Source organism: Anoplopoma fimbria, chromosome 8 (genome assembly GCF_027596085.1).
Source record: "Anoplopoma fimbria isolate UVic2021 breed Golden Eagle Sablefish chromosome 8, Afim_UVic_2022, whole genome shotgun sequence".
Taxonomy (NCBI): domain Eukaryota; kingdom Metazoa; phylum Chordata; class Actinopteri; order Perciformes; family Anoplopomatidae; genus Anoplopoma; species Anoplopoma fimbria.
Genome location: NC_072456.1, coordinates 16,636,873 through 16,659,483, shown reverse-complemented (window position 1 = coordinate 16,659,483; position 22,611 = coordinate 16,636,873). Strand labels below are relative to the sequence as shown.

The window sequence follows — 22,611 nt, the reverse complement described above, 5'->3', positions numbered from 1 at the left end:
CGGTAAAAGTGTTTCAGAAAACTAGAACAAAATATGACACCAGTTCATGGAACTTTTCTTACCTTTTTTTTTCTCCCTTTCCTCCTTTCTCTGATATTTTTATTTCATTTATTTGTTTATTCTTTGGGGTTGTGGCATTTTCAGGGGGGCATTGACCTGCGAGCGTACAAGTGTCTGTCCCGGCTGTGCTGCCCAAGCAAGATGACACCCAAGGCTCGCTACATGCATCTGGCCCAGGAGCTCAGTGTGGACCCCGACTGGCCTCCAAAGCCAACCACAACCACTGAAGCCAAGTCCCTCCCAGAAAATGGCTCCACCTATCAATTCATGATCGACTCCTAGCACCCCCCCACAGCAGCTCACACTATCTAATCTATCCCTCCGATACAGGAGACGTGTATGCATATGACGCGTGTTCAGTGAACGCACCCTCAACCTATTCAAATTAAATTGTTATAGGATAATAAATAGGAAAATAAAGTCGTTACGGTTCACACAGACTTGCGTCTAATACTGTAGTTACAGAGAGGTCGCTGCAAAAACCTTAAGATTACACAGGAGTACCAAATAAAGTCAAGTTTCACTTGCTCTCTCTGGCTCAACCACTCACGCGCTCTCAGGTCTCTCTTGCTTGTCTTTAAATGTAATTTAAACATCAGTTACATTTATTGTAATGCCAATTCCTTATTGCAATGTCTGTTTACCAAAGCTGAGGAGCATTTAACCCAGGCTGGGAGGTGAGGTGACATGCCAGGTCGAATATGCTTGTTGACATCTTCAGACTGACTGCCAGTGCAGTTTTAATATCTTAATAAGTCTGTGTGAAAGGGGTATAAAGGAGAGCCGAATACAGACTCCGCTACAGAGCTAGCTTCTTACATACATGTGTTATCCAAAAATTTCACAGCGCCTTCAGATTTAATTATCAACCACAGTACTGGATGTCAATTTTCCTGCGTAAAATAGCCTCGTATGTCTGAGCCTTTCAGAACGGTCACTAAGGAAATAGTACGAATAACTCTTACTTAAACGGCCAGTAAGATATTTGGTCGATAGAGAAAGAGTTTTGACTGTTTGAGGAAGAGGATGGAAGAAAAAGGTCTCATTGACCAACATTGTATGATCTGATCATATCTTAGACAGTTTTTTTTTTTTTTTTTTTAAAATCAGCAGCCCACACCTCACTTTCAGTTTGTCACACAGTAACTTGTTTCACATGTCCAACTTGTTGCAGGTGGGCGGGGCAGGCTCTGATTGCTATGTAGTGGTCTTGTACAGCTAATGTGAATGTATAAAGAGTAATTTTAATGCGCTAGCGTTACCACCTGGCAAACAATCATTAGAGAGTATTGAATCATAACCAAAAAGAAAAAGCTTTAAAGCTTACCATGGACCCCCAGGAATGAATGAAAATACTAATTTGAGACAATTTTCAAATAGTCTTTTAAGCACACTGTGAGTTGTAGAAGATTAGGAATCTTGGAACAACTTCAGTCAAGTTGTTGTTTAATTGCACATCTCCGGCAGAATTTCCGTTTGCAGGTAAACGCATAAATAAACAGCTTGGCTGTCGAGAGCCAACGATAGTTATAGAAAAGTATAGAAAATGAAATGGGGCATTTCTAAATTTTAAGATTTGGAAACTGTACAATAAGTCTGAAAATGTTCATGTTTTTCCAGAGTTAACAGGACACATGAAAAGTGTTTGTTAATCTGCTGCCACAACGTGAAAAGACCTCTCTGAAAATCATACAGTTGTCCCTGGACATTTAATTCAAGCCCTAGGAAGTTTTTAAAATGTTATATAAATCTTACGTTATAAGTAGGCACGTTAGGTCTAGGGAAAGTGTTTTTAAAATAAGTCACAAAATACAGTACATTATACATCAGATTGATGAATGAAGCTACAAAGTGATGAACCACCTAAACTTTTGGCCAAGTCATGAGGAAAATGCAACCTCTGATTACTTCCTTATAGTCAAAATATAGCTACTTGTACAAAGTAAAGGACTTTAAATAGAACAGTGAGGGAGACAGATATGCTCATCCTCTCTCAACCACAAGCTGGGACCTCTGGCAGGATCTCCATTGTGATTGTCAGTTTGTCAGAGTTTAACTTTACGGTTTTTAATAAATGTGTAGAAAATAAAAAAAACAGACAAATAAAAAACTAAATATCATCTAAACGTTTTAGGCATGTAGTAGATCCATTGGTCTGTCGGTCCACCAAACTGTCAATAACACTTCAGGATACCTCAGAAACTACTGACTGAATTATCTTCAACTTCCGTTGTACTTTCATATTAATCCTAACATAGCATGCTAACATTTAAATTGTTAGTATGCTGCACTTACATGATAAGTATTACCATACAATGCTAACCAGTCCGACAGGAAACAACATGGCCTTTCCTCTGTTGCTCTCCTCAGGCCAAACATTTGCCTCATTTAGTGGTTAAGATGTAACCGCAAATGTGTCTCAATTTTTCATCCATCAATAGATGTTTTTTATAGATTGTAATGAGCTTCACACTGGGCCACCAGTGTGACTATATTGTCCATCATAATCTTGTGTTTTTGCATCCATGGGCCATTTCAAAACCTCCCAAGACTTGCATGAAGCCAGCTGTGTCACGTTCCGAGGACTTGATGGCTGCAATACCAGACATATTACTACAAATACAGCATTACTGTAGAATTAAGGAACGTTTACATAAACATCTCTGTATTAAGAATAGTCTGCACAAGAAACGGTCTATTTAAGGTGGACGGTTAGTCACATGCATGAGACCATACGAGTCAAAGCATTCTACATTTACAAACTCATGTCAGATTGGCTCCCAAAAGCCATCAGTACTACTTAAATTTATTTTCTCAAAACTAAATTTCTTCCTATGGAAGACTGATTAAAAGCGTGATAGTAAATTAAGGCAAGGCATTGTGCGTCTCATCAGCTTGCTGCACATTCAAAATTTCCATGCTGCAAATGAGGGATGCTGATAACCTTATACAATTGTATTCATGTATAAACCATAGGCTACCTGCATAGAGAGTTAAGGGCTATATTTTATGTTTATTGCTCTATATTTGACCCTGAAAGTGATGCTCCCCAAAGTTAAATTCTTTAAGTATCAAACACTCACTTGCTGTAAACGTTGAAGGTGGCTGTGAAGGTGTGTTGTCTTCCTCAACAAAAGTTTGACTGAAAATCCAGTTCAAGGTTGATTACAATAAGTTTTTAGTAGCATTTTGCGACTTTTTTTAAGCCGTGAAAATTGTTTCATTGGAAATCATTATAATTGATTGGATTCAAGCTGACCACCGTGCTGTAAGATAAGATAAGATAAGAAAAGAAAAGAAAAAAGTTTTCAGCCCCCTTTAAAGCCAGAGAGAATGATTGTTCCTCAAAGGCAGATTCAGGGTGGAGTATCACTTTAAAGCAAAGACACCAACACACATGCAGCTGGTTCTCAATGTCAGTATAACTGCGTAATCTGCCCAGAAGCCTGTCTTTCATGAATTGTATGGTTAATATGAATGATTTCAAATAGTGTGGGTGCTTATGGAAGGTTATGAGCCACCATGTCAAAAGAATGTTAAACTTAATGTAATGTTTTTCTTCCTCTCTGACAAAATTTAGCAAAATATTTCTCAAACATCTGGTTACAGTGCTGTATTTTACACTTAATCATGTCTGATACATGACATTGCATTTAGCTTGTCCATTATTTTTAAAAAATTGTATTAATATAGAAACAAAATCGCCACAGATTTCCTATATATCTATTATAATAAGTCTAAAGATTCTCAATTCCTGAAAAGCCATTGTCTATTGAGATGCTTGTTATATTGCAAATGCATACATTTTTGATTCATACTGGGGGTTTTTTGACAAGCTCAAATGTGATATGTGACTATAGTTTTCATGGATACATTGTTTATTTGATGAGCAAAGTATAGTATTTTGTTAATGTATTTTGTGGGGAAATTTTCAGCGTTGGAAGGATATATAATACTGTAGATGAAAAAAGATTCTGATATGTTTTCAAAAACATGGGCCACATGGGTTTCTATGCCTCTGAATACTCTGTGGCATCTTTTTGTTTTGTACTTGCTTTCAGGTATTTTTTGTTAGAATCTCTAGAAACCTAAAACTGAATGTTGGCAATGCAATACAATGGTTATTTTATTTTTTTTCCAAAGACTTTTCATCACTTCTCAATTGGTAATTTGAAAAAAGAAGAAATGTTTAGTTTTAGCCTGTGTTCAGTTCACTCAAAACTGATTTGTCTCTGCAGAATTGGACTTAAAGGTGATAATAAAATTAGATGTTGAATTCTATCTGTTTATATGAGATGTACATTTCTATTGTATGCATAAAAGTCATAAGATTTAGTATAAAAATGTACGTTTTTTGGGGGATTATCAAAGGGCTGGTGTGTCTTTTTCTACTATTTTGGTACTGTGTTACAATCAGTTGTCTGTCTACCTTTTGATTTGTACTGTCTCTTATATTTATTTGTACTTTCACTTCTGTTATGGAGTTGCATTAGCTTGGAACATCCTAATTTGGGCATGAATCCTGGGCATTTATTTCACAGTTGGAATTAGTTATTGTAACATGTGATTGGGGCAATTGGATCAATATTTGTTCTGTCTTGGGTAAACACAATGCAGCACGTCCACATAAGCGTTTGAAGAAAGTTGAACCGAGTCCTGTGTGGAAACATTTGCCCTACAGGTTCTTAAAGTTGATTGACTTCTTTGCTTTTCTTTTGCTTTTCTTTTGTCTCACTGCTTTGTATAATATCAAGGACCTGACACAAGAAGGGAATTCAACTGGTGTAGTATATATACTGTATGTCGCATCCTCTTAGCAAATTCAGAATCTGACCAACATCTGACAATCTTGTTACTTTTCGGTTCAATCATCCATTTCGATATTTTACTTTCTTTGTCTAGAACTTTTTTAAAAGATCATTTGCATCCACGTAAAATTAGAATTGTAATTGGCAAAAAGAATGTGCATTGCTGCTCGATATCAGCGGCCTATTGTAGAAGTGACTTTATAGCTGCTAAGGGCAAAAAGGATTCTGCCTCAGCTGTCACAACTGTGCTTTGATACAGAAAAGTCATACATGTAATGACGTGCAGAGCGTAAATGCTACTATTGCTTGTCTTCTACGCTACAGTTTTGCCTTTTATTCAAACACAGCTATGTCACAACAATAGCTTTTATGCTGAAACCTCTATGCTCTTATACAGGTACAATATATACCGACTTTTGACAGTTAGCATTGGCCTCTTATTCACATCATGTATTTTAAACAAACCATTGAATGGCATTTAGATTGAGTCAGCCACTGAGTGTATGAAGTCTCATGTGGATGTCGTTTCCTCAGGGAAATGTGTCGATTTGTAATGAATAAAGAAAATAATAAATGTTGACACCCATCCTGAATGAAAATACAATGTTGGTAAAACTTTTTATTACACTCAATCTGTATGTAACTCTTTCGTTGCAGTTTTTCTGGTGTGCTTTTTATTTGCAGCTCCAACACCTCAGCAAGAGGCACATCTGGGGTATTTGTGTTGTTTTTATTGGCAGAGATGTAAATTTTTCAATTTTTGTACTTTATAATTTATAAAAATTTGTATTTATTTTCATTTCTTTCTCCCTGAGGATTGTGTTTCAGATTTATCTTGATTTCTTTCTTTTCAATAAATGTTTTCAAAATGGTGTGCTGCAAGCCTGCTAGTAATTTGTGTCCATTGAGCATGAATGGGGAAAACCATAATCCGGCAGACGCTACAGCAAAGTTTCTTATTATATGTAGAGAATGGTGGGAAGACTTCCAAGTTGCCTATGTGTTGCAGAAATTAAAAATTATAGTGTTTGTAGAGTTTACCAGTTTACAATATTAGATAATGTAATACCTGTGTAAAGTGCAGTACCTGGTTAAAGGTTGTGATGTAATCACAAGATATTTATAGACTAGAAGTTGACCAGGTTCACCTAATTGTAAACAACTGAGCAGCACATAATGGATACTGAGGGCTACAATAGTTAAGCAGGTTTTTTCCTCCAAATCCAGATGATTTAGAAGACAGCTTGAAATGTGACAGGCCTATATTGATGCATTCATTCTAGAAATGTGCACTTTGGAGGATCTAGCCCTTGAACTGGGACATAAAGCTTCAATCTTGTGCAGTTCCTATTAATTGGTATCGGCACTCTCCCCTTAAATACACAGATGAGGCTTACATAAATCCCTGTGTACATCAGAAATCAGATAAACAGTTGCAACAACTGGAATTCCTTTAATTCATATGAAAGTGATACTATAGGGAAAGTTTGACAACCATCAGATATGTGATATGCAAAATCTCGCCTAAGCAACAAGTACTTACTGTACAGTATTTAGCTAGAGTCACACAACTAACTGCAGACAAATCTGTACAATACATGTTTTCGTCATGTGACTGGGCAGCTGTCTGTCAGTGCTCATTTTAATCTTTAGTCTAAACTTCATCTGTTTGTTGCACTTTCTTTGTTGAGGGAATTACTCACAATTCATACCATTCTGATGTTACAGAATGACAGAGAACATTTTCAATCCATTTTTATATTCAAGCAAGTACTGTCTAGTAGCCAAATATGATTATTGTATTATCAACTGATGGCATTACGATTTCCCCACTCATTTAACAAAGCGTTGTCGCAGTCAGTGAACCCCTGTACATCCTACACGTAGGAACCATTTCACCGATGCGTTTTCCGTCCGTTCCTATTTGATAGCAGGACCGTTCACCGGAAGTGGACTGTCAGTCTCGGCTGTGTCCTTGTTCGCTAACCAGCTAGTTAGCTGCCATAACAGGCAAGCAGATGTGTACCATATGGAAAGATGAATTGAACCGCGCTTAAAGAGTGACTTTGAAAGAGATTTGTTGATAACAGCACCATGTTGCGTGTCGGGAATAAAGCTGCCTGGTAAGTTCCCCATTTGATAAAGGTAACGGAAGCAGAAGCTAGTAGAAGGAAAGCACACAGCTAGCTACCCGGTCAGTCTGACAGCTGAGGACAGCGACGCTAGCTAACGTGTGAATAGCAGTCGTCCTATACGTTATATTGTTAACCAGACACAAAGTAAGCTCCCTCCACACACCGACACTCACCTGTGTTTAATCCACAACTCGACCTCTGCCGCTGTTGTGGATTTTCACGTTATTTTCACGTTATTTTCACGTTAGCCAGGTAACGTAGCTAACGCTAGCTGGCTAACCAGGTGTCAGGAGAATGTGGTTTATCTTATCTTACTTGGTTTGAGTTGACAGGCCTTTTACGGTCTGTTATTGTTTGCTGAGCGAAGCATGTGATAGTTATAAACCTTAACCTTGATATATGTATTTACAGAATGTACATGTTGAATGTATATGGCTGTCAGCTAACGTTAACGTTGTTACCGCAAGATATGTATTAAATCTTCTATTCGCCTGTGTTTTGAGGCGTTGTGTTGTTCTATCCTTTACTAAAGAGCCACTAACATAATCTGTACTTTGTCACAGTATGACAGACTTGTAACGTTACTCTAGCAACAGTATCTTAGCAATGCACTCTATTACACTTCCTAGAATATCTCGTAGGTTGGTTCAATTCACTACCCCAAGGCCTTCACCTGATGATGGAGTCAGAGTTTGGAAATGAAGACATTTTAGTTTGACTTAAATTGTCCTTATTCTACTGCTGCGACAGTTAACACTATTGTTTCAACAACAACAACAACAACCACCACCAGCACTACTGACTCAACCTCCAAAGTGTCCCATTTTTATCATGTAGAATATATTGTCTTTGTACAGAACCAATACCTGCACCATCAGGGATAGAACTGGATGACTAAGCTTACTGCTGAGATTATATATTCTGGCTTTATGGTGTTTATAGGCAAAAGAGGAAGGTGATCTTGTCTAATCTATTGTCCAATTTCTCTTTCCTTTCAGCATGGCCTGCAGGAATCTGGTCTCCACCAACATGGGGGTGAGATTTCGGGTACCACTGCAGAAGCTTCACCCTCTGTCACGTGCCATCCACCACCGCTACTCTGGAAACACCAACCCCCAGAGACCTCCTCACCGCACGGCAGCCCGCTACTTTACCTCCATGTCCCGGTTGCCCATGCAGCCACCTAAGCCTCCCCCAGGGTCGGGGGGCCGCGGCCACCAGCAGCAGCGCAACTTCTGGGTGGCCCGCCTCGCTGCCCGGCTGCTAAAGCTTCGATACATTCTGCTGGGGTCGGCAGTGGGAGGAGGGTACACCGCTAAAAAGGTCATTATTGATCGTGTTGAATTTCCATTATAGGGATAATTGTGAATCTCCTCACATGAGTGACTTGAAAATACTGTCTAGCTCGCTGTCATAGTAGAGAAAAAATAGAGCCTGAATTATAAAATACAGTAATTATGTTGTAAGAAAGAACAGACTGCCACAATATTGTATTTCTCATTTATTTATGCAGGGGGCTCCTTATGATTTTTGTTAACCTGATTTAACATTGTTTTACAACCTGTAAAGTAAAGTGATTCCAGTATGTTTTAGTGCCATTTTAAGAGTTTCAACCATATTTTGGTGATCAGTGGGCAATTATTTTGGCCAGGATGCCTAATGGCATCATCATCATCGAGTAATAGTTGTAAACTTGTCATTTGAACTGGGCGGTAAACGGAAAATGAATAGATTCCTACATAAGTAGTAACCAACTGTCTTAGTTTCTAAACTTTTCTTTTTAAACAGCTGTCCCCTGCCTTTTTTTTTATTTTATTTTTTTATAGCTGTGATGGCATGCTGGTGATTATTGAAAACAGTAGAGGAAATCCTTTAATTTATGTGAAGGTAACATAAACTTGTGATTTTGTCTCCAGACCTATGATGAGTGGAAGGATATGCTGCCCGATTTTAGTGAATACAACTGGGTCATTCCTGATTTTGTCTGGGAACTGAGTGAACAAATTGATCTTGGTAAGTGGTTTCATTTTAATGTGATGATTCAAATGTGCTAATATCTGGTCTTGTCTTCTTGTAGAGGAATTGATTTCAGTTAGCAGGACCACATTTTTCTTAGGTTACACTTCAATTATGGCTCCACAATTATGCATCAGGAGATAAGATACGTGACCTTTCTGTCTTCTCTGCTTGACCCGTTTTCTCTTATATCGACAGATAAACTGGCCAAAGCTCTACCAGAGATCGAGGAAATAGCAAAACTCCTACCTGACTTTGACAAGATAGGCGAGAACTTCACTTTCCTCAAAAGCCTCCTGTCCTCTGGTGAGTGGACCAAACCTCAACTATGTCTTCATAAAGTTACTGCATTATAACAAAAATAAAATTATTTGCAGATATCAGAGTTTTTAGTCTAGGGTTTAGGTTTCAAATTAAGATAAAGTAATTGTCTTCCAAATCTGGATGCCCTACCATACCTAAAGTTGGGTATCTGTGGTTTCTCCTATCTCAAATTGACCCTAGCAGAACAAGATAACTAATAACTAAATAATAAATTCAGAGTAATGGAAAAATAAGAGGGAATAGCATGCTTCATTTCTATGTTAACTTCACTAGACTCATTTAAAAACATTATCTAAAAACACATGAAAATTGCTTTTTATGGCTTCATGGTTGTGGTTTAATTTGCTCATTGCACACACAGGAGCATGTATCACAACTGTATGGAAAATTGTTAAACTATATTGGCAGCGCACCGTAGAATACAATTATCCTCTCACCATCATGTCCGTTGAAATTTACCTGAGATTATTCATTAAATTTGCAACTAGTTTATTTATCTGGTTTTCCCGGACAGTCTGCTTGTTAAGAGTTATGAAAAAAGACATCAAATATCCTAAGCTCATTTTAGTGCAGGTGTTTTGAATTCTGCACTTTGAATCCAAAATTATTTCAAGTCACAAATTACAGGAAGTGATGATGTCATAATTTACTGTTAACATTCATATTCAGCCTAAAAATCAGTAATAAACGATAAATTAAAAGAAACGCCAGACTGCCAATCGAGACTATCCTCTTGATTGAGAGTACCCTCTCGATGGCGACCAGGCCCAGTTTGATGTGTGCTTATCTCTTTTAACAGTTTCTCTTTAAGTGGCTACTTCACACGAAGCTCCAGCACAGCAGCGACTTTGTTTGAATGCTCATCATTTAGCTGTGTCCCTGCTTTGAACGCCATCCCTCTGCTTCTGTCTTTTATGATTTTTATCTTGTGTTGTTCTTCCTTTCTCCTCCTCCCCCCAACCCTCCTGTCCTCCTCCACGTTCTTCACAGGTGTGAGTTTGGGTAGTGAAGTCAAAGGAGCTTCTGGTCTGCATCTGTTGTTAGGTGTGTAAACCCCACACTCAGTAGCGCTGCCTACTCCCCTCTATCCCACTGCCGATGTTTGACTATCACCACAATATTGGTATGGTTGTGGTGGTTGTGGTTTCCTGCTTGCCATGGTTCGGCTCTAAAGGCGGTAGCAGGGCACCTCCACAGGACTTTGGCTCCCAAGTTGCAGACCAGTGCTGCTGTCAACAATGACAGAGTTCATGGTTAATGCAGGTTCTGTATTCAGTGAAATGTAAGACCTGTGAAAAGGATGGTGAAAAAGTTTCATATTGGACTGAATATTCAGAAGACTATGCCTATTTATGCAGATATCAAATTTTACCCAGTGGCTGGCATCTGTTTACTGTAGTCAGTAAAAGCTTTATCATTCCCTAGTTCAAATATATAAGCTCAAGTCCAGTAAAAGAAAAGTGTTAAATAGTGGCAATTCCTGGACATTATTTAAAAATGTTTGTTCCTGATCTTAAATACAGACCCAGTGTGTTCGCCTTTTAGATTGTCCTCTTCCCCTTTGAGTCTCTTTGACATGACTTTCCTTTGCTGTACTTTGTCTGTGTGGTTTGTGCCTCCTTTGACTTCCACCTTTTCTCTCCCCTGGCCTGTATTGGGCTGCTTTCTTGAATTATACTCGCATTCACTAATATCTTGGGTGATCTCAGTCTGCTTTTAGTTATTTTCACTCAAATGTTTGGAAATCGCACAGAAAATACATTTGTTCAAGTTACAAATGTACACAAAATATTTGTCTCTTGAAATGATACAAAATAGTGGTAAAATAATTCATAGATATATACATACATACTAATAATGATATATCTCTATTATGCATTAAGGTCAATCACAGAGGTACATAGAAAGAACTTAGCTTCTCAAAATCATTTTTTACAGAAAGAGACCACACCTCTGCGTTGAGTCGTAAAACCAGCAAAGGAGTTATTTCTGGCTCTTGTCAACTTCACACCCTTTTATGGCTTAGGAAAATATGTATTCCTTGACAGTTTCAAGGTTTTGTTTATATATCTAGTGTCCTTAGATACTACATTAGACCATTCACATCACATTGCAGTGGGATGCCTTTGTAAACACCTCATTGAAATTATAAATGTTCAAGAGAGTGCAAGAGTTTCCAAACATTTGAAATGTAATCATTCACTTCATTTTCCTAATGATATGCATGCTTTAAATGATGATTATCTGGCATATTTTCACAATGCCCATTTGTCACCCTAATGTTGGTAATATTAAGTACTCAATAGTCAATGATGCAGTATCACAAGGAATCTCATTCTCTGTCCTTGTGTCTCCACTGCTAGAAACATCAGGCGATCCTCCACTAAAAGCCACAGATTCTTCGACTGCAGCCTCACAAGATGGCAGCGACAAGCAATACAAAAAGGTAAGTGAGTAAAACCTGCTGACGCTCCTCAGCGTTGTCCTCTCTGCAGAGGACTGCCTTGGCTGCCTTTCACTTCAGCAGCAAGAACTGCAGTGGGTTGAATCAAAAGTTACTCAAAGAAACATACACATGACTTTGTATTGTTTAAGGCATTAAACCAAAGCATTTAAAGGCCCTGAGGCCCCACGGAGACCCCATAGACCTGCGTCTCCTCTTGTGGTCCCACATAAGTTGTTAATAGTTGATCTTAAACAAGGTCCTAATTTTATTAACTCATGCAGTCACAAAGCGCCTTGAATAAAAGTGACCCCTAAATATCACATATTTTATAAAAAGGGGGAATGTAATACTTTGAGAGCGTTTTGATTCAATCAGTTCATCTGAATGTGAATGTTGAAGTTCACGCGCTGGCAGCTTATGGTATGTTTGTGATCAGCCATGTGGCAATGTTTGGGTAAGAAATATCTTATTCAGTTTTAATGAGTCACAGTATGATTAAAATGTACAAGGTTTTACCATTTAAGTACATCATTCTTTGGAGTGTAAGCTTTGCCTTTATGAACACTGCCTTTACCATGCTTCTTTACTGTTCCAGAAATCTAACTCAAGGAGACCCTTCATTTTGCTAGCTTTATATTATACATCGGTCCGTGGCAGGACACTTCATATGCACATTTGTTTTCTTGCTGTTGTCCTCTCTGTTTCTTGTTCATTTTGAGTTTTGTTCTTTTCTGCTATGTGACCCATTTCAGTGTCCCTCTTCTATTTATTTGTGTGTTGTTATTACTGTACAGAGTTTAAGTTTAAACAATGATAACATGATCTGAAGGTTTGACAACAAATATTAAGAAAATCAGCATTTAAAAAAATATACATGTTAGCTTTCCTCTCCTATTTCCTGCTTTTATTCTGCAATCATGGTCTCCAACATGAGCAAATTAAGCACAACTCTTATATGTTGATGTTTCACTTTAAACTATATTCAACAAATATTGTGTGTGCATTTCACATACCAGAAAGATGCAAAAAAAAACAATAAAACAGTTAAGTTAAATGATTTCATGTTGGGGAACCCTGAACAAAAGCAGACTTCACCTGCCTAAATGTATGCTTTGTGCTTTGCCCCTGTTAGAGCAATATCCCAGTACTGGCTTCGCTTATTTTAATCATCATCATCTTCAGCATCATCAGCACAATGATGTTTAAAACTGCTTAACATTATTGTGCTGCCGCACATTGTCATCTTAATATTGTTTTTATTTCACATTTACAGTAAACCTAAATATTCCCTCCTTCCTGTATAATTATAGTGCTAGGTTTAAGTATGAAAGTCCGTTATGGCGTTGTCTGGTGAACATAGAGTCATTAATCCACAGTGGTGGATGATGGCGAGGAGAGAGAACACAGTGGCTGTTGATGCCACTAGCTGAGAGGTGCTGGTTGTGGTATTAGTCACCTCCTCTGCCTTCAGTCTGGCGAAGTTTGGCATCTCCCTTTTTATGTTTGAGAGAGACTGACTTTGTTGGGTAGCTCTGATGATGGTGGCAAGATTAACAAAGCCAAGGACCTTGATTTTTTTAAACTTCAGCCTTGGCTGAATCATCACTCTCGAGCCTGAACAGCACCGATGCCAGTGACTGAGACACAGGTCAGGTTTCCTCTGTTGTAGCCCTGTGTTTGGATGCAGCGTTTGCCTGTATGGCTGAGCCCAGTGGCCGGTCGATGTCTTTGTTGCTGCTCCTACCTGTCTCTCATTATGACGTACCCCAGCAGGGTCTGCTTGGCGAGCTCATTCTAATTCAGCAGCAGATCCAGCGGCACGAGGAGGAGGTCCGGCGGGCCGCAGCCGCCAATAGTGCGCGTCCCCCACCGCCAGAGCCTGCTCCCAGTCCGCCTCCGAACCCCAGTCCCCCTCAACAGAAACGCAAGGTGAAGGTCCCACCCCACTTAGATCTGCCGTAGCCTACCAAAGTCTCCTCAAAGGTCACAGCTGCAGAGAAGAAACAGTTATAGACATAGAGTATGTTTATATTCTAGGACAAATACATTCATACCAGCCATGTTGTCAAATAATAGAGTAATTTAACACTAGGCTGCAAGGCGGTGTTTCACTGACATCCGTGGTGAAAAGTTTTTTTGTTGCACCTTTGACCGCAACCTGCATCACTGATCGGTGTGGTTAGATGTGCTCAGTGCTCAATTGTGCTCTTTTGCAACTGTAACACACGCAACAGTGACGTCACAGTGAACGGACAAACTCTGGAGTACAATTTAACTTCACTTCACTTCAGCAACATAAGAAGCAACCACTGGAGGTCAGCAAAAACAAGATTTCCACCTGATGTTAAATTGCTCTTTGACGAACTTAATTTGTAAAAAAAAAAAAACCCTTCATTTTGCTAAAAAAAAAAAAATAGAGCTGGCAATTTGAATATATAAATAAAAATAATTGAAGATCAAAATTTTAGAACCAGTGCTTTTTGTTACTCCCTGATACACAGGGCATGGTGGACACAACAACAAGAACAGCTGCCAAATAATTCATTAACACAATAAAACATTCCAGTGCTTTGGCCATGCAATAAATGCACCGTTGAAAATCTACAATGCAAAACAACATGTTAAGATAGAATGCAAGACAGTACTACACCACTATAAATTAAACCACTCCCCTCTGACAGAATGTATTTATTGTATCGCTCTTGCCTTGGATGGCATTATATTTTACAGGTGTTTGTGTCTAGCCCTCTACGTTTAGCATTTTTAGGCTAATTTTATAATATGTGAGAGCATACTAATTAGCCTGTCAATACTTAAGTATGTCCCCTACGATATCCAACAGCAGCCTCCATGTATCACCCCATAGTCTGTCAGGCTCAGCTTCGGTTGTGTAGAAGGCATGCATGGACCTTCATAGCCCGTTTCCAGAAGCACAGTGACGTAGCTCAGTCTCACTCGCTCATGCAAATGGATGGATAATCATCATCAGCAGCTCCCCATTACCGTAGAGAAACACTGCATGGAGTGGAGCGGTAACCAGCTGCATGGTGTGAGCTGCACATTTTGACGTTACAGTGAACCCAGCTGTATAATAATTGGAGAGTTGACTCATGTTGTCAACAACAAAGTAGAAGCCTAAAATAAATGTTTAACATTTGAATAGACTGTCGGTGCATATAGCTATAACATAACCTCAACTCACTGCTTGTTTTGTCGTTTTTGATAACGTAGTTTGGTGTGTCTTGTTAAATTACCTTTTCTCTGCTGCCAATCCCATTTGTTCATGTTTGCTATGTCTCCTGCTTTCTGTCCTGTCTCTCATCCTGACAAACCAAGTCTACAGAATACATAATCAAATGAGTTTGTCCCAATCATGAAAACTCTTAACTGTTAACACTAAATTATTTTGGTTTTGATAAATTATTCTAATTATTTTTTCCAGGGCTCACTCTGTGATTTGTGCTTGATTATGACTTATAACTTGTTGATTGAAGCTGAGTAATACCAGAACGTGTGGTGTCTGCCTTACATTTGATTTTTGTTCCTCTCTTAATGCATTAACTTGACTCTCCACTCTGGTTCTCTCTGTAATACGGTGTGCACATAATGAACCTTCGTGGTACTGGTGGGATTTCTTGCTTGTGAAGTTGCCCAGTGAGCGGAGCAGGAAGCCCTTATTTTCAAAACAGAAAGGAAGCATTGAATAAATTTGTTGCTGTTCTTTTTCTATTTTTCTTCTTCAACCTTTAGTCATCAGACAAAGAAAGGTTAGACCAGCTTCAAGAAGAACTGCTCCGTACACAGGTACAGTAGATTGTGTGTTTCTTTTGATTAAAACAATTTCTAGTGAGAACAGAGGATTGTTGGTATCGTGCAACTCATCCAAATCCTATGAAAGAGGTTTTATTTTCTAATATTTTTTAAATACTGTATGCCTTATATCTGCCTTATGAACACATTTGGTAAGATCTTTGTTAAACCTTCATGAAGAGTTAGTTGTGCTACACTCAAAAACGTGGTCAATCCCACAATTGCACCACTAGATCAAATACCGCCACCAGTTTTGGGGCAAAAACATGATATCAGATGTCAAGTCTTAATGATGCTAGTTGTTTGTTTGATTGGTTCGACCGTTTATCCCACAGTTAAAATATCAGCGCATGCTGGAAAGACTGGAGAAGGAGAATAAAGAGTTAAGGAAAGTGGTGCTTCAAAAAGATGATAAAGGGATTCACCAAAGGAAAGTCAAGGTGGGTTAAACACTCAAGCAAATGTGCTCAATAAACACGCTGATACATGTGACTTTAAAGTTTCACCATGAGGCTTGGATTTTGCCCTATTTGGAGTTACTTTATTAAGCATGATCATTCTACAGATACAGGAATATTTGTTTTAATCCGTTTGTTTACAGTGACTGTAATAAATCTGTTTGATGCCTGTGATATTAGTTTAGTTATTTCTCTATTCCTTTAGTTATCCATTGCTTTCATAGTCACTCTGGACTAATTACAATGTTAATATACATAATCATTAATATTCATTGCTTTTGTGCCATCTAATGTAGAAATCCCTTATTGACTTGTATTCTGAAGTCCTGGACATCTTGTCAGACTATGACGCCAACTACAACACTCAGGACCACCTACCCAGGGTAAGGATTAGTCAAATGTAGTCCCACTGTTTTGGGAAATTATTTCTATAAAGAGGAGCAAGATAATACGAAATATTTATTTTTTGACCTGTTTCAGATAAAAATGAGGCAAGAAATATGCTAATTTCCAAAATATTGTTTTGACATTTATTATTGTGGTGGGATGGGTATCTTGATTTTAAATAAATCCTCTTAGCTCCAAATGTGTAAACTTGTATGTTATATTGCTTTGATTCTGATCACTAAATGCCCTCTGTTTCTTATACTACTTGTCCTTATGTCGTTGTCCTTTTCGGTCCTCTGTCTGTATTTTGTCCAACCCCTCACCCTCCTCTTCTGTTTCAGGTGGTTGTGGTTGGCGATCAGAGTGCTGGAAAGACTAGTGTGCTGGAGATGATAGCCCAGGCCAGGATCTTCCCCAGGGGCTCAGGAGAAATGATGACCCGCTCTCCTGTCAAGGTATGTGAGACCACACTGGCTGAGATTTGTGTAATCTTTCCTTTTTAAAAAAAGGACTACACATATTCTCAGCATTTGTTGTCATGAAAGGAATGATGTATTTTGTGAGAGGTAAATGTTTAGGAACCCAGGGCTGATGAATTTCTGTCTGGGCCCTTGACAATACTCCTCTTCTCTCTGAAGGTAACACTAAGCGAAGGCCCCCACCACGTGGCAATGTTTAAGGACAGTGGCCGAGAGTTTGATCTTACCAAGGAGGAGGACGTAAGTCACGCACTCCATCCACCTAAGATGAATTTCATCACTCGTTGTTTTTTTTTAACCTGTTAAATCATTATACCTGACATCTCATCCTTTGTCCTGCAGCTCGCTGCTCTGAGGCACGAGATTGAGCTGAGGATGAGGAAGAGTGTGAAGGCGGGACAGACCGTCAGCTGTGAGGTGGGACATAGTGCTACCATTCAGATTATTAACAAAGCAGTTACTTGCTGGTTTACATCTGTAATGTTTCATAGAATAATAATATTTATTTTTTACTTTTCAGACAATATCCTTGAGTGTCAAAGGCCCCGGCATCCAGAGGATGGTGCTTGTTGACTTACCAGGAGTCATCAGTGTGAGTATACGTTCCTAAATTAAAAAGGGTGGGAACGTTTAGAAATTGATTTACCTGTTAACGGGATTCTATCTGTAATGTTTACACATGTACATTATTGCTAATAAATGTTATATTATTGTTTGCAGGATATCTGTTTCAGACGATTCATTCCCTTGTACTGTTTGTGCTTTGTCCTTTCAATGCCAATAGACCAAAATTGTCTTCACAAATGCAGTAATACAAGCAGGCATTAAAAGTATTTTTTTTTAAATGTGTGTCCGTCTCAGACTGTGACTGCAGGCATGGCATCGGATACGAAAGAAACCATCTTCAGCATCAGCAAGGCTTACATGCAGAACCCCAATGCAATCATCCTCTGTATTCAGGGTGAGTTTACTTTAAGCAGTTGCAACAGTCTTATTTAACAAGCAGCATTTGACTCTGTGAGCAGGGAGAGGGTCTGTCAGAGTCCTCCACCTGAGCAAAACATCTCAATCTTTTTTATGATTTTTCAACTCCTTACCATGCTCCTTGTTATGATATCTACACCTTTGTCATATCTCATGAGCCCTCCTTATCTCCCTTCAGATGGCAGTGTGGATGCAGAGAGGAGCATTGTAACAGACTTGGTTAGCCAGATGGACCCCGGGGGGAAGAGGACCATCTTTGTCCTGACCAAGGTGGACTTGGCTGAGAAAAACCTGGCCAGCCCAAACAGAGTAAGATGGCTTAACTGTCCCAAAAATCCAATACAACAAAACCTAACTTTGTATGTAAAGGATTATACTAACTATTTATGCCTTCACATTTGACTGTGAGTGAGTGAGGTTATATGCAGCGGCTCCACAAGAGGGAGCTCAGCTCCTTTATCTAACTCAGTGATCCCTCAATAAGCTAATATTAGGGAAGCTTGTACTACAGAGAGGACTGTCGTCATAATTTCAGAAAGTCCTTGACTCGATTTTGTCTTTCAGATCCAGCAAATAGTGGAAGGAAAGCTGTTTCCAATGAAGGCCCTGGGCTACTTTGCAGTGGTGACAGGAAAAGGTAACATCTACTAGTAATCCATCTTGCTATATTTAATCTTTTTTTATATGCCTTTTATAGTTAATTATTTCATGAGGACTTTCAGGTCATGATCGAGCTGGTTGGAGGTTCACTCTGTTTTTTTCAAAATATTTTTCTTTGCATCCATTCTTTAGTAGGGAAGTTTTTACCCTGTGTAACCTTAATTATGCCACACTCGTACTGTGATTGGATACATAAAGTTATTATTATGTATTAAATCTAACATTAACTGAATTTACTCACATCTTGTTCTGCTGTCTTGTGTGCAGGTAGCAGTGGTGAAAGCATAGACTCCATTAAAGACTACGAGGAAGACTTCTTTCAGAACTCTAGATTACTAAAGCAAGTAACACCTGATTCACCAAACATTAATGCTTCATCAAATGAATTCATTTAAAGCTGACAATCAATGTATGTATCTTAACAGGGACGGCATGCTGAAGGCCCACCAAGTGACAACAAAGAACTTGAGTCTGGCCGTCTCCGACTGCTTCTGGAAGATGGTTAGGGAGTCTGTTGAGCAGCAGGCCGATGTCTTCAAAGGTATGACTGCATAAGTTGGATAACTCTTTTCCCAGGCATCCCAAGGTTGACTAATTTATATGCCTTGTACAATGCCAATGCCTTTTACAACCCAAGGCATGTTTTAATAGTGTGAATGAACATGCTAGAATTTGATTCATTAGCTGTACAGGGAACAGGTGTTACTACTTCTCTATCCTCACACCTCCCTGTATTGGTGTTACTCAGCCCACCCTGCCACACTTTTCCACTCTCTCAATCCTGCTTTCCAACTGCAACTAGTCTAGACAATCTCAAGCCCATTGCTAACAGCACAGGAGATTTATGGCCGTGAGACTGCAGTTCCCATAGGCCCATTGTGTGGCGTATCGATCCACATCCCATCAAAGCACACACAGCCTGCCTCCATGCTCGGCGCCGCTGTGGCCCCACAATCCAGCAATTAGCCTAATCTCCACTGCGGATAGGGAGCTGTGGAAAGGGACCGCAGGCTTGGTGTGTGCGTGTGCGTGTGTGTGTGTGCGTGCACGTGTGTGACTATGACTTTTGATAAAGAGTTGGTGATTGGCTCCGTCCCTTCTCCTCCTAAGGGACCAGTTAAGAGAGCGAGTGTGCAAAGTCCTCACCAACATTTATTAAAGGAGAGGCACCATTTGCAGTCTGAAAGCTGCATTTATATCATATCAAGTTAAAACAAAGCAGGCCCTGTCCTTGTAAGGTCATTGACTGTTGACTACAGATAATCAATGTTTGGTGGAGCGTTACATCAAAGGTAAAAAGGCGATAGAAACATGCAGGAGATAAGTTTCGTCCAGGCATGAGAATGAGCACATGCCAAAGGACATATTTCAAGGTTGATTTATTCAGACATTTTAAGGGGCCAGGTTTAGTTTAAGGCTATACCATGAAATCATTAATATTGACTTTTGTAAATGTAAAGTTAGATATTTTTTTATTCTGATGTTGATAAAAGTTTAATTAACTCAAATACTAATTTTCACGTCCCTACTCTCCACAGCATCTCGCTTCAACCTGGAGACGGAGTGGAAGAACAACTACCCTCGCCTGAGAGAGCTGGACAGGGTGAGGAACACAAACAGCAAGTGCACATAAACGACACATTTAGATTGCTCTTTAATAGATGCTCGACAAAAAAAAAAAAAAAAAAGTATGAAGGAAAATGATTGGAAGCTCATTGGTGGCTCTGTTTGGAAATTCAAAGGATTTGTGTCAGGACAAACACAAGAGTTGATAAAACAGCAGTTGTACACCATTTAAGTTTTCAAAGACATTAAGTTACAATACAGATGTTATTATGTTTTTCTTCAGAATGAACTCTTCGAAAAGGCCAAAAATGAAATCTTGGATGAAGTCATTAGTTTGAGTCAAGTGACCCCACAACACTGGTAAGTTAAAAACAAAAACAATGTTTTTACTAGTGTATTTTACACTTTACAGACATTTTCTATTTGTATATCTTATATATACATTTAAATACCATAAGCAGCACATAGATTTTAAACTGTAGTTAAACCCATTTAAGGTTTTTTTTTTTGTTGTTTTGTTTGTTTTCATTTTTGGAGCGAAGATGTGTCCAGTTCTCCAAATACACAGTGCTTCCGCCTGTAATTTGGTCAAATGTCAATTATGGCAATGCAAATATAGATCTTAATTTTTCATCAAATCTATGTAGGATATTGGTCTTATTGAGATGCCACCTTATGAGGACTGAACTGTGTTGTCTTTGTCTGAAAGCAATTAGATTATGTGTTTGCACCGCTCCAGCACTCCACCAGACATGAGTTGAAAGCTATTTTTAGAGCAAACTGCAGCTCTATGTCTTGCTGTATTTATCTGTGAATGAATGAAAAGTTAGACCTCGCCCCAAATGAGGAAAACCTTGCTAAATGAGATGTATGCACGGTGTTGTGGCCATCCCCAGAGTGCGTGCCATCAGTTCTCCCAGATCAATATTTTGATGAATGGCCCATGGAAGGGAACAGGGGTGGCCCTGTTAGCCAGCCAGCAGCCAGCCAGCAATATTGGAGATAGCGCTTATTGACAGTGAGGAGTGCTTCCCTGAACAAAAGGGGAGCCTAATGAAATATGAGAGTGTGTTTATGATAAATGAGGAAGGCACAACACCGGTCTGGTCTTAGGGGGACTTGGGAAGGGTTTTGTTCCATTGTCACATTGCCCTGGAGAGATACAGCCAGAGTGTGGAGGCTGTTAGCTGCTAACAGGGTCAAAATGGAGCTGTATTGGAATCTACAGCCAAGTGCAATTGCAGCACTGACTACAAAAGTGAAAGAAGCTCAGCCAAGAACGATCCCTCTTCCCTCATTGTTTTCCTACCCCACCGGGTCACTTAACTGAACTGAGCTGGAGAACCTGGAAACAACTTTGTTACAAACACTCTTGCTTGTTCAATCCAGTTTAAATATAAATCTAAAAATAATGATCAGAATATAAAAAATTAAAGTTGCATGCATCTACGATATGGTCGAAGGACCTTCAGCATGTTATTAGAAGTCAGAACATGAAAAAAGTTTTTTTAAAAAGCATGGAAGTTGGCATGACTTATCTTTTACTCTCCCAGGGAGGCCATCTTGCAAAAGAAGCTGTGGGAACGCGTTTCCACTCATGTGATTGAAAACATCTACCTGCCTGCTGCCCAAACAATGGACTCTGGTACCTTTAACACCACCGTAGACATCAAGCTCAAGCAGTGGACCGACAAGCAGCTTCCACACAAAGCACTGGAGGTAACACTGAACATTAACGACTTCATACAACTGGTCACTATGTGATGCAGATTATTTAAGGGGAGATGTTGACTTTTTCTTCAAATCAAATCAAAGTTTGATTAAATCAGAACTTGTAAATGAATCTGATGAAAGCTGATATGAGGACATTTCATAAATATAAATTGGTTTATGAGTTTGTTCCTGTTGTTGCATGTCTTTCAGAAATAAATTATAATGTTGCCAAAACATATTTATTACAGAATGATTTGGCCTATTACTGATATTCAAGCTCTGTATTTTAGCCTTGTAATTTACTCATATTTCTTTGCTACTTGTATTTAGTTCAACTATTGTCCCACAGACTATAGAAATGTAAGAAATATTCAATCAGGAAATGGCCTTGTGGTAATATGAGCCTCCTCTTTCCCCACGATGCTTGGCCACTCATTAGGTTGCCTGGGAGACACTGCAGGAAGAGTTTGCCCGCTTCATGGCTGAATACAAAGGCAAAGACCAGGACGACATTTTTGACAAGTTGAAGGAGGCTGTGAAGGACGAGAGCATCAAGAGGCACAAGTGGAATGAGAGGGCCAAGGACAGCCTGGTAAACACACAGTAAATCCACTCACCCTGTGTGCAAGGGTACAGAGAGCCCACAAACTAGTTGATTTCCCAAGACAGACACACTTTCATGATCATGTGCACTGCATATAAAGAAATTGGTCTTGCTTACATGGATAAAAAATACCCCTTGATGCTAACAAGTGGCACATCTGG

The 22,611-nt window shown here is 39.1% G+C and overlaps 2 protein-coding genes across 7 annotated transcripts in view; both read left to right on the top strand.

Annotated features, from left to right (window-relative positions):
• The window catches only part of atp13a3 (ATPase 13A3), a 34,274-nt gene extending 28,535 nt beyond the window's left edge, over window positions 1-5,739 (top strand). For both annotated transcript variants that reach the window (XM_054602148.1, XM_054602147.1), the window contains one exon: window positions 145-5,739. In XM_054602148.1, the coding sequence (XP_054458123.1) occupies window positions 145-342 (198 nt within the window). In that variant the 3' untranslated portion in view covers window positions 343-5,739. The remainder of the gene's footprint in view (window positions 1-144) is intronic.
• A 1,106-nt stretch (window positions 5,740-6,845) lies between these two features.
• The window catches only part of opa1 (OPA1 mitochondrial dynamin like GTPase), a 36,857-nt gene continuing 21,091 nt past the window's right edge, over window positions 6,846-22,611 (top strand). Inside the window, exons 1-23 of one of the 5 annotated variants that reach the window (XM_054602691.1) lie at window positions 6,846-6,991; window positions 8,002-8,326; window positions 8,920-9,016; window positions 9,218-9,325; window positions 10,334-10,387; window positions 11,707-11,789; window positions 13,563-13,718; window positions 15,540-15,593; window positions 15,935-16,039; window positions 16,354-16,440; window positions 16,786-16,899; window positions 17,083-17,163; window positions 17,266-17,340; window positions 17,444-17,515; window positions 17,785-17,884; window positions 18,086-18,216; window positions 18,472-18,544; window positions 18,835-18,907; window positions 18,993-19,108; window positions 20,106-20,170; window positions 20,417-20,493; window positions 21,687-21,852; window positions 22,286-22,438. In XM_054602691.1, the coding sequence (XP_054458666.1) occupies window positions 6,963-6,991; window positions 8,002-8,326; window positions 8,920-9,016; window positions 9,218-9,325; window positions 10,334-10,387; window positions 11,707-11,789; window positions 13,563-13,718; window positions 15,540-15,593; window positions 15,935-16,039; window positions 16,354-16,440; window positions 16,786-16,899; window positions 17,083-17,163; window positions 17,266-17,340; window positions 17,444-17,515; window positions 17,785-17,884; window positions 18,086-18,216; window positions 18,472-18,544; window positions 18,835-18,907; window positions 18,993-19,108; window positions 20,106-20,170; window positions 20,417-20,493; window positions 21,687-21,852; window positions 22,286-22,438 (2,394 nt within the window). In that variant the 5' untranslated portion in view covers window positions 6,846-6,962. Of the gene's footprint in view, window positions 6,992-8,001; window positions 8,327-8,919; window positions 9,017-9,217; window positions 9,326-10,333; window positions 10,388-11,706; window positions 11,790-13,559; window positions 13,719-15,539; window positions 15,594-15,934; window positions 16,040-16,353; window positions 16,441-16,785; window positions 16,900-17,082; window positions 17,164-17,265; window positions 17,341-17,443; window positions 17,516-17,784; window positions 17,885-18,085; window positions 18,217-18,471; window positions 18,545-18,834; window positions 18,908-18,992; window positions 19,109-20,105; window positions 20,171-20,416; window positions 20,494-21,686; window positions 21,853-22,285; window positions 22,439-22,611 lie in introns of all 5 variants that reach the window. The other 4 variants (XM_054602690.1, XM_054602692.1, XM_054602693.1 and 1 more) reach the window with 4 other exon arrangements.